Raw genomic sequence first — 11769 nt, forward strand, 5'->3', positions numbered from 1 at the left:
TCTGCTAGAAAATGTTTTTCCAGAATGAAAGGATATGCTACATCAAGTCTTGTGTGCTCTCTGTGCATTACTTGTGTAGTTTTAAGGCAAATGCCTTTGGCGTGTATGAATGGCAGGTGCCAGCATTGCACAGCAACACCCTGTTGTGGCTTATTGCTCTGTTTTAACAGACAAGATAAAGGACTAGCACAGCTTTGATTGTCATCTCTTCAGATTGTCAGCCAGCATTTCAAGAGGAATGTACAGAAGTTACGGGGTTTTCTTTTTCTGGGGGGTATCTGGAAAGAGTTCAAGGAGGGCAAAGACACACATATTTAACTGTCTTAACAGCAGCAAATTATTCCTTCATCTATGAAGCTGTATTTGACCTAAACCATCAAGTTTTACTATTAGCCAAGGTATTCTGCACTGATTCCTTTTCACAATTCCTTTTCACCATGCACAGTTTAGGAAATGGGAGATGTATGTAAGTAACAGACAACTCTATGGCCTAGTGAACAGGGATTAGAAAACCATTACAAAATTCTTATTGTGTAGGCTATGGAAAAAAAAAAAACACACAACAAAAAACCAAACAAAAACAACCTTGTAAAACACAGCAACCATTCAATCTGTACATATTACACTTCAGTGATGGCTTTGTAGCCACACAGCTCGGTGAAATGTTACCCAACAAGGCTTATCCCACTGTCCAGTAACTACTCATAGTTTAAGTCAGAGATGGAGAAAAGCTTGTCAGTCTATCCCCATGTCAATGCAGGATCCTCTGGGGCTTTGTACACTGAACTATGTGTACAGCATTCAGAAAGAGCAACAGTTGTTCCAAAACTTCTCTTCAGTTTCTGTCTGGAGTGTCCTTCTCTGCTGCAATTAAGCATAATGAATAAATCAAGGGTCTTCTTCCATGTCATCCGGATTAGGAGCCATAATAAAATGCTGGGGGTACTCAAGGTTGTGTTCATAAGCATGTTCTTTCCAGCGTGCATCATCACTCTCGTGGGTAATATAACGCTCTCCAATGCGTGTTTCAAATTCTCTGAGGTCAAGCCAAGTCTGATAATCCTAAGGTATGAGAGATTTAAGGAAGCAGTTTAAGAAATGGCAGCACTACATTCCCACAGGTAAATTCTGCAGTTTGTCTCTACTTTTAGTATAAATAGCCACATGATATAATCAACAAGATCTGTTGTTGATTAAAAAAAAAAAAACAACCCACCCCTCTCAAATGCCCCAACAGAGTGTCCACAAAGAATAGCTCAAAATTAAATAGGCTAGTATCTAAGGTTGTAATACTGTAAATCACAAAAACTTTGTGTAAAAAGACAGCTATGTTAGCTTTATTATAAAATTAATGGTGTATATATACACATACATAAAATATACTTCTTTCAATATTGTTTGTACTCAAAATTAATTGTATTTTCCCCTTAACACCTTTTAAGTTATCTGTGAGCATAGATATGTGCATACAATATTGTGAAACCACTGTGAAAGGAACCTGCATCAAACAAGCAGATAAATTCCATTCCAAACAAATTCTCTTCTAAAATGACTACAAGGTGTAGCACACGCCAGCTTGTATGTCCCCTTCAGCACTGAACAATGGTTGTCTCTACACTGATTTCAGTGGGGGTCCATGCACTCATCACACATTCAGGAAAGGTGCCAGAAGAGTGAAACTCTGTGTTGGTGTCAGACAGAAAGCAAGGGGCAGGAAAGACAGTAAGACAAATTTTTCCTTGAGGAAAGAAGCCAGTAACAGATGGGCAGAATCCTCAAACACATAAAACGTAAAGCTAAAAACAGAGATACTCAAGTCTCCATGAATGCTTGTTAACAAACTTTGATAGTAGCGGTTTTAATAAGCCTCTGAAGGATTTAATAAAAAAAAAATCATTATTCACCCATTATAAACAGTGAAAAAGGCAGATGGGTTTACCTGTAGCCACGGGTGACTAAGGGATTTGTCAACACTGAAACGTTTTCTCATCTTCACTTGAAGCAAATTATTTATTAAATCAATGGCTGACAAAGAAGAGAGCAAAAATTATATTCTTTAAATATCAATCTCCTCTATAGTGTTCACATGCTGCAGTGAATTTTTTATATAGGTGTGTATATATCCTACTGAACTCTTTTAAACAAGCTCTTGAATTTTATATTTAGCTTTTCTTATGTTAAATGAAGCTATGAAATATGTATGGGATAAACTCCCTCCCACTTTGATGGAAACACTAAAAGCTTTACTATATTGCTCATTAATCTTTTTTCCTACTGATTTCAGTGATTTTCAGAAGTGCCTAAATAACTTGAGCACAATCCTGTGTTCCAAAATTGTGTAGGTACTTCCACTTTTGTATACGTCCTTCCACATCTACCTGTGTGTTAATCATATATACATTACTAATAACAAAGCTGGCATTGGAGAGCTCCAGAGACCAACTTTGTAAACTTCTAGGTTGTTCAGACCTGACATTTAGATCCAGGTTTTGTTTCACTTGCTAATGTACAAAACTAAAATTCCAGATTCAACTTTGAACTGTTTCTGTAATTATAGTTTAGATAAGTATGTTTTGATGTTTTTGATGTAGCTTTTTATTGGGAATTTCAGGAAGTTTCAGGTTATTTAACCTACTCCTCATGCATGCAATTATTTTTTCTTGCTAAATCTCTTGACTCTTCCTGCCTGGAAAATGATCTAAAACATTATATTTGACAATTTATCTTTCAGAAATACATGCCAGCTCATATTTATCCATTTTGGCATAGTCTACTAAACTCAAACTATCCATAATTCTCATACTCTTATCTGAATGAACTGTGGTGTTTAAGCATTTGAATGTGTTATCTACATATCAAGACATTCTAATAGAGAAAATTGATTTCTTTACCTTCACTAGAAATTTCCTTCCAAGGATTTGGTGGGTACATAAATGCTGCATTTTGAATCTGATCGTTTATATCCTCATCTTCATTAAATGGGAATGTACCACTAAGGCTCACATAGACAATAACTCCTACGGACCACATGTCTAGAGAGCGGTTGTAACCTTTACTCCTGAGCACTTCAGGGGCAAGATAAGCAGGTGTCCCCACCACAGAGCGCCTGAAAGATTTTTCACCAATGATACGTGCAAAGCCAAAATCACACAGCTTCACCTGCAAAAAAAATATATTTTAAACCGAGAAATCTCTGCTTGATCTCCAAAACATGCTACTGCCCAAGACCAGAGTGGTACCTCATACCGTTTTCTGCCATCGTTTAAACATTATATGCACTAAAACAGACACAAAACATTACATAAGCCAGTCAGATTTCAAACTCAGCTCATTTTCAGAGTCAAATCCACACCCTCACAAGGCATAGAACCAAAATTTTAAAAAGCACATGAATCCCAGTCAGCTCACATGCCTCTTAACTATGTTCCTGAAGCTAGAGGCTTCAGCTACATGGAAGTCAAATGATGAGTTTAGCCAGAACTCGGACTCATCGACAGCTCTGGACAGAACGGTCCAGTAATCACCCAAGTAAAAAGCATCAACAGCTGATGCCGGCACTGATGCATAAATCTTCATGGTTCTGGGATGGTTCCTCAACTTGAACACAGCAGACACACAGAAAAAAGGATCCAGATCAAGTTCCACACTAACCCCACATTAATAAGCCCTCCTCAGGGTGTAAGAAAGAGCAATGCACTAAAGGCATACAAGTGACACTCCACTTTGCATTAATGTCACAAAACCGGCAGCAATTCCCTGATGCTGCCTAGCAGCCTTTAATTTCTGTATCTCCTCCACAAAATCCATATTATAGAAGGTATCTAAGGTAATAGTTGACTAGGGTAAGTGTTGACAGCACATAAATACCAACGTCACTGAACAGCATTTCTCTTACAGAAATTAGCTATTTAGTTTATATTACAATGTAATATCACACATAATGATGATGAAGGTCCCTGACCAAGACCAGTGACAAATGAGCCTGTCCCTTTTCACAACAGCCTGTAAGACAGACAGACAAGAGCGAAGAGAAGGAGATGCACAACAGGGAAGAAATTGTTTCCCAGGGTCAAACAGCACTGGAACAGAAACAAGGACTGGTCTTGAAGCTTCCAGTCTTCTGCCTTTTCCACAGGACTATTCTCACTAATACAGAATACCAGTTTCCATGCACTCTTCACAAGCATAAAAACCGATGCAGTCTACACAGCCTTTTGCTAAGTGCTGGCAGTAGTTGTACTTCTCAGGCTCCTTGGAGGAAAGGATGCCGGTGCACAGCATTGCTGTGAGACATGATCCATGTCTGAGGGGAAAGAAACTGAAACAGTCCATTAAGCGTAAAGCTAGTCTAAGAGTTGGAAGGGGGAAAAAAAGACAACTATAATACATGTAGTTCAAGTAATTCTAGACTAAGTCAGTTGAACAATCCCACAAGAGGTCACCTTTTAAGCTGCAATCCCTATATTTCTTTAAAAAAAGAACAATGACAAGTGATGAAAAGTATTTTTTAATCTTCACTCACTTGAGGGAATGGCTCTGCTGATGCTAGTAGTACATTCTCCGGTTTTAAATCACAGTGCACAATATTCTTGAAGTGTAAATTCCTCAAAGCAACAAGTATCTACAAAAAGGAAATAACGTTTTCGGAACTGTTCAAGTGGATCAAAAGTGTCAAGAGCCACACACACTTAGCAATACAGTAATTTGTATCAACACAGTCTTCAAGAAGTAATCCGTATATACTGTGCAAGTACTACTTTTTCCCAGCTATCAAGACTTGGAACTAATGGGTTTTGTTCTCCCCTCCCCAGCCCCTCCCCGCTTTTGAATGCTTACTGTTTTAACATTCATCTTTGGATGGAAAGAAGGGCAAAAAAATTAACATAATTAACATTAAAAATTCTTTCCACGTTTATTCAACTTTCATTAGATGTGCAGCCCTCTGTGCTGTCTGTTTTAAGTAACAATACAGGAAATCCCTTCTCCAAACTCCATTCTCACATAATTACAAAAGACAAATCTAGCCTTTCTTCTCAAAAAAGACTGAATACCAACCTGAGTGACCATGAACTTAGTTATTCGTTCTGGAAGCCGACTCTTCTCACTAGAAAGAATCATCTCTAGCATATCCCCATGCAGCTTTTCCATCACAACAAAGACCCGTTCCGGGGTTTCAAACATACATTCCAGGTTCACAATCCCAGGGTGGTGCAAATTCTAAAATAAAGTAGCATAGGCACATCATTAAAATAAAACAATATGAAATACCCTGAATTACACAAAAATGTTGTAGCTCAAAATCAAAAAGCAGTTAGGTAGAGAGTTAGAGATGGAAAAACAGAATGTCTGAGGCAAGAAACTAGCTTGAAACATCAACCCATGAAACATGCCAATTATCACTACTAAGACTAATTTTTTTTTTAAACACAAATTATCGGTAATGATTCATTTTACAGTTGATACACGCAGTAGCTTGTGTACGGAACATGCAAGCATAACACTCATAGACTGAGAAGCCAGTAGTGGAAACCAGCCAAAAGTAATACAGAGCTTCCTGCTACCTGCAGGAGACAACATGGAGCCAAAGTACCTGTCTTCAGTGGATTCCCTACAGGGGGCAGATACCACTCCCAAGTTATCAATTCTACCAAATACTCAGAAATCCCTGCTCTTCTAAGATTCCCTCTTACAAGAAGACTCATAAATTACACACACAAATTTAGAAATCAATTCAGAGCACTTACACACATTACACAGTCTTATTAATGGCTTGAGACAAACTCCAATGTGATCCAAAAAGATTTTTGTACCTGGAGAATGGCTACTTCATTACGAAGCTGACTTTCTTGTTTAGTTGGAAACCTCATCTTGTCAATGACTTTGATAGCCACATCTCTTCCAGTCTTCCTATGTTTTCCTAAACAGAAAGTCAATGTCAGCCATCAAGAGGCAGAAGCAATTCATAGCTATAAAACATTACAGCAGAAATTCCTTTTTGGGGAAACAAGTATATTTTGTGCAAATATTTATATTTAAAAATGCAACTGGTATATGAGTAACAAGAAGTGATCAGCCTCAAGCAAGAGGGTTGTAGATAAATTTAAACTGGTTACCACTCTGCTGTCAGGTATGCACATTGACATTAGATATATTAGGTGAAGTTTTTGTTTGTGCAAGGGACTTGCACATTAGCAAGTAATACCTACTCCCACAAAATATCGCCTCTCATAAAAAAAAACATAAACAACAAAACTATTCAAGGCAAACATGAAGAAAGATCTGCCAGTCTTCTCCAGTGGTTTCATATTCTTATGGGCTCCACATGCACAGGAAATTATATCTAACATTCTATAGGAACATAGGGGTAATTAGGTGCCATGAAGAACAACACATTAGCACCGAGGAGGCAGACTGTTGTGATCAAAAAGCTCGAAAAGATTGTGGTAAGAAGAAAAACACGTTGATAGCACCAACTACTATTCCTTGCTGCAACCTGCATCAGCTACATGAGGCACATTCTGCAATACACAGATAGGATCTTTCAAGGGCTGAGTGAGTAGCTGTGAATGCTTACACAGCTTCTCCACAACTGCTAAACTGACTTCTATCACATTCACATCAGAGAGGTTACTGGGATCACACACTTGCAAGACATTTAATACTAAACTAATAGAGAGTAACTAAACTAATACAGAACAATAAATCTGCACCAAAGAAAAAAAGTCATTATCTGCTCAGTGAAGGGTTTGGACGCCATTTCAGGAAAAGGGACAACACACACAGCTACTGGGCAAGTGGCACAGGGGAAGCTACTGGCACTGCTATGGGGAGTCCAGCTACACCTCGCTAACCCCCCAGCAAGACCTCACCTGCTGCTCTGCAGTCAGTATTGGTGGCCAGGGCTTAAGCAGGGCATAGGAACTGCTCCAAAGGCTGCTGCACCAAGCAGCTAGTGCGCCTGCCTTAAACATCATCATGAATAAAGGGTCAAAACCAGGCTTGTCTCCGCTGGACAAAGTAAGGCAGACCTTGGACACCATCCAAGGTCCAAAAGGGTTTGCAAAGTTACCAAATAGAACTAACAATTGGAGAGCAAAAAATAAATTTCACAAAGATTATGTTAATCCTAAGGAAAGCATACACTATATAATGAACTGTCACAGACAACAGCATAAAGCCAGAAGTCTTGAAAGAGAGATCTGTGGAGTTCTGTCATTTTCCCTGTAACTAATCAGCAATTTTTAGGCAAAATATTAGAAAACACATCACCCAGCTATAATTTAAATACAACCCTAGATTCAGGGAAAGTGACTCTGTCTCCACTAGACATCAAATTATATTGAAATGCAGCAGAAATACCACCAATTGCGAACTAGATGCAAAACCCAGAAGACAAATGCTAGGTTGCAAGAGAACATAAAGCAAAGACACCAAACTAACAAAACACTTAACAAAAGCTAGACTAGAGCTAAAAACTGAACATGAAGAACTATTAACAGAAAAGTAGTTTGAAAATTCCTTTTCCTAAGTACAACATAACCAAGCAGGTTTCCGGGCAAGTTTTACATCAGCAAGAAACTGTCAAGAATTCTCTTTTTTTGTCTCTATTTTTCACACCCTTCAAAACTAACCAAAATAGGAAAACAGGAAAAGCAGAGGGAAACTGTTCTCACTGAAAGAAAGAAGAGTTGGCTATCAATATCCTACAACTTCTTGTTTTACAATTTGTAAATGTTTGTCCACAATAGAGGACACACACAAAAAAACACACCCACAAAAAAAACCTCACCAACAAAAAAACCAAACCCCACAACAACGTAAGCAACTTAATTTTACCTTTTGTTCAAATAAAAGGTTTTGTTACCATTATTTCAGTAAACCTACACAGGTGGGGAGAAGCCAGCATTAGAAGTTACCAGACCTAGTCTCCCCAAACACCAGCAACAATTAAGCACTGTGCAGACGCAGCAAAAGAATATTCTTTGATATTCTCTTTTGTTGCTCTTTCAGCTTGTGATTTTATCTTAGGAAACTGAGTAGGCATACCATATGTATTCTTAAGGCATCTTTAAGTTAAAAGATTTAGTATAATAAAAGCCTTTTATAAGCATTTATAAGCATTGAATCATGAAAAATACTAAGCTGACATTTATCTAAAAGGCAGTTTAGGAGAGTATATATAGAAATAAAAATCAAAACATTAAACTACTGTCTGCATTTGTGCATGTTCTGTTCATAAGAGAGGGAGCATACTTTGACTCACACTATGCTTTAAGAAATACAGCGAAAGAAAAACGGACCTCTCTCAAGAGTGATGTAAAACCAGACCAAACTGCATTTCCATCAAGCAGTTCAGAAGTAATAGAGAAAAGTATTTAACTGCACAATTAGCACACAGAAAAATCATAGCCACAATACTTCCTGACCAGAAAGACAACAGGATAGAAGCAGAAAAGTTACCACTTTTAAATCATTAGTTATCACTTTTTCTTTCGTTCCAGATTTATGGTCTGTGGTTTTCTCAACATTTGAGATATAATACATGGGATTAAAAAAAAAAAAAAAGGGAGAAACAGACTTCATGTGATGCATTTCTAGTATTTCTTCTTTTTGTGATTACATACTATAAACAAGTTATATGTTGCAGTAGTTTTTAGAAAATAAAAGTGATAAAACTACATTTGAAACCTAAAGCTGAGACCTCTTGACAGAAAGTTCCTCCCTCTACTTTATCCTGCTGACAGAAATTTGTAGCAAAACTGTTTGCCTAAAATATGTCAGTAATATGTCCACATAAATACTATCAAACCATAAACTAAAACACGTATTTTTCTAATTGCTTTTGGCCACATCTCTGAGATATCATTAAAAACAGGCATAACTGACAGCCTCCTTAAATACATGACTTTTAATACTGTATAATACAGAAAACTGTTAGAATTTGCAACTAAAAAAAGCATTAACCAAGGCCAAATTTTGAGTAGAGATTGCTTTGTATTTAACTGCGGTCAAAATACAATGCATATTCTAAACTGATTTTGATGCCAATGAAAAACTCTAAATGCAAAAAATTAATTGTAAGAAATACTGTACATAAAACTGCAGCAAGACACAGTAAAGTAATCCAAACAAAACTTTTAACAAGATAAATTTCATCTGGACATTCTAGATACAGCTAAGCAAATACAAAAAGGCTAATTATATTAAGCAGACAGACATACTACCTTAATAAATCCATAATGGAATCTAATGTAATTTACCTCCATATACAATACCAAACTGACCAGAACCCAGCACTTCATCAGCAAATATTTGGTACACAGAGCTGATATCCTAATGCATGAAAAAAAGAAATCACAAACATCAGGAGTAATCAAAATGTTCACAAGCGTATTAGTTAGTACTGGCTATGCTCTATTTACATTTGACATTACTCAAATTCTATAAAGCATGCCACCACGACCCTGAATGGAATGGAAAACCACCACAAATTTTCCCTGAAAAGGATCCACTCAGCTGCACAGAGGGACATACATTCATACAAACTAACAGCTATATAACTTAAATAATAAAGTCATGTACATAACAGACTTCTTGAGCTACAATACCCTGGTGGTGTTTGCTCATCCAGACACTGTTACTACCAATTACTTTGTAATACCCAGGTAAATAAACATCATTGTTATACAATGCATATGACTCACCACATTCTCCTGGACCTGGCAATTTGAAACAGAGATGCTTAGAGATAACTCTTCTGTAATAAAGAAGATATAACTGAGTAAGTAAATAGGAAGGCCAGGCTTTTTCTAGTAAAAGGGGGGGGGGGAACAACAAAAAAACCCTTTTCTGACTTCTAACCCAGTCATGGTGAAACGATTTTTTTTGATGTTCTGCAGAAACATCATACCCTGCAATTCAAATTTCACAGACTGATTAGATAAACAATCCTGGGACTTTTGCTGGGATTATTTATCTATTTTTGTCATATTGCTGATTACAAAAACAGCAGAACAGTACAAGTGTGTACACAATAGAGATCTGGAGAACTAAAAGCAATAGTAATGGGGCAATTGTATTAGAGTTCATTAAGCTACTAGGAATTTCTGGTAGTAATGTAGAAAAATACAGGGAAGAGGACCAGGTAGATCCCTTATAGTCAAATGAATGTGATTACTAATTTTCTGTGGCTGAAGATATATAGAATTAATACATAAGAAAAGGAAACAAATCAAGCAAAGCAAGTAACAGAAGACCTGATAATTAAAAAAGAAAAAAAAAACCCATAAGATATCTATAACCCATAATATAACAATCTTTGTTTCACGGAAAAACTACAGAAGCATATCAATCTTTGGAATATAAGAGCACATCTAGGAAGTGCAACTTGCAAGTAAAACCACCAGATAAAGATACAGAATTTTTCAGCCTGCAGCAGATGTTGACATGAGCTTTTTGTTACAGGAGCAACATTATGATGCATGGACAAGAAGAGATACATCAAGAAAGGCAGAAAATACCCTTTTCCTTTGACTTCAAAAAAAAACAAACACCACCAAACCCCAAACCCAAAATCAACAAGTAGAAAAAATTAACCTACAAGGTGGATAGAAGATATACTATAGATTTACTAGAACTTTAAAGAGAGTCCTTATCATGCTCATAAAAGCCTTGAGCTTTAAAAACACAGTTTCAGAGAACATGTATGTACAATGTACATGTATGTACAATGTCTGTATCTGATTTGTGCCACCTGTGCTTTATATCAAAGAAAGACTTTACAGACTTAAGATAGCAACAAATGCTAGATCTCAAACACACTCTGAATACTGCATCTGAAACACAAACTGGAATTACAGCCTTGCACATGTCTACTGATTATTGACTATAGTCAAGTCTGTGTTGGAATAACAATATAGAATATAAGGAAAAACAAGAAAGAAGGCAGACAAAAAGGTTACTAAGGTCAACACAAACTGCAGCAAGGTTGAAGCACGGTAACTAGAAAGTGAAGATACAGTTTTTTAAATTGTTTAAAGAGAACAAACAACCCTTCTCCACAGACAGCTACAAAATACAAAATATCTGTTAGGTAGAGATTGAATTACTCCTTCCAAATAAACCCCTTTTTCTAGTGCCTGAAATGCATAAGAATAAGTGCTGAAAAATTATCACTTCTGAAGAAATCAGTAATGCCAGGATTCAATATGTATACCTATACTAGGTAAGAACTTACTAATCTTCTCTTTCTCATTTCAGCTCAGAAACATTCCACAAAGAAACATCCCACCCAAACACGAAGTACAAGGTCAGAAAGGACTCCTTCTGACCTTGGGTCAGACTGGAAGAACATCCTCACCTCTAGCTACTTTCTGGCCAGAATGTGGTATAAATTGACTAGCTAGTGTCTTGTGGACATTTTGACACTACAAACTGCCTGCTGCTGCAAGTATTTAAAGCACTAGCAATGTCTCCCTCCCCTTTTGGTCTTTTCATTTAAAAGAACATATTTGGGGCTTTGGAGGCTTTGTTTTCTTCCTACTAAAAGTATAATTTTCTTAAAGGCTCTTGGGATACATTTCAGGGCTCATAGTGTGTAGGAAGGAGAGGGATGAATGGACATTTTGGGGGGTTTTGTGCAAAAACCAACCTGAGCTGGCTAAGAATATGCGAACGCCACTCCACAACTCATGGTAGTTTCTTACAATCCTACAATCCTAAACATGCTAAAATACCTCCTCTCTGTATCTACCCCTGCAGCTTTATTCC

General features: G+C 37.1%; 1 protein-coding gene across 1 annotated transcript in view; it reads right to left on the minus strand.

Moving 5' to 3' along the window:
- Positions 1–765: 765 nt before the first annotated feature.
- PRKD3 (protein kinase D3) overlaps positions 766–11769 on the minus strand; it is a 41360-nt gene continuing 30356 nt past the window's right edge. The window contains exons 11-18 of the mRNA XM_010292101.1: positions 9705–9757; positions 9261–9333; positions 5811–5917; positions 5056–5217; positions 4523–4621; positions 2892–3159; positions 1940–2025; positions 766–1062 (exon numbers count right to left, since the gene is read on the minus strand). Coding sequence (XP_010290403.1) covers positions 889–1062; positions 1940–2025; positions 2892–3159; positions 4523–4621; positions 5056–5217; positions 5811–5917; positions 9261–9333; positions 9705–9757 — 1022 coding nt within the window. The 3' untranslated portion in view covers positions 766–888. The remainder of the gene's footprint in view (positions 1063–1939; positions 2026–2891; positions 3160–4522; positions 4622–5055; positions 5218–5810; positions 5918–9260; positions 9334–9704; positions 9758–11769) is intronic.

This window comes from Phaethon lepturus, unplaced genomic scaffold (assembly GCF_000687285.1).
Source record: "Phaethon lepturus isolate BGI_N335 unplaced genomic scaffold, ASM68728v1 scaffold3148, whole genome shotgun sequence".
Lineage (NCBI taxonomy): Eukaryota > Metazoa > Chordata > Aves > Phaethontiformes > Phaethontidae > Phaethon > Phaethon lepturus.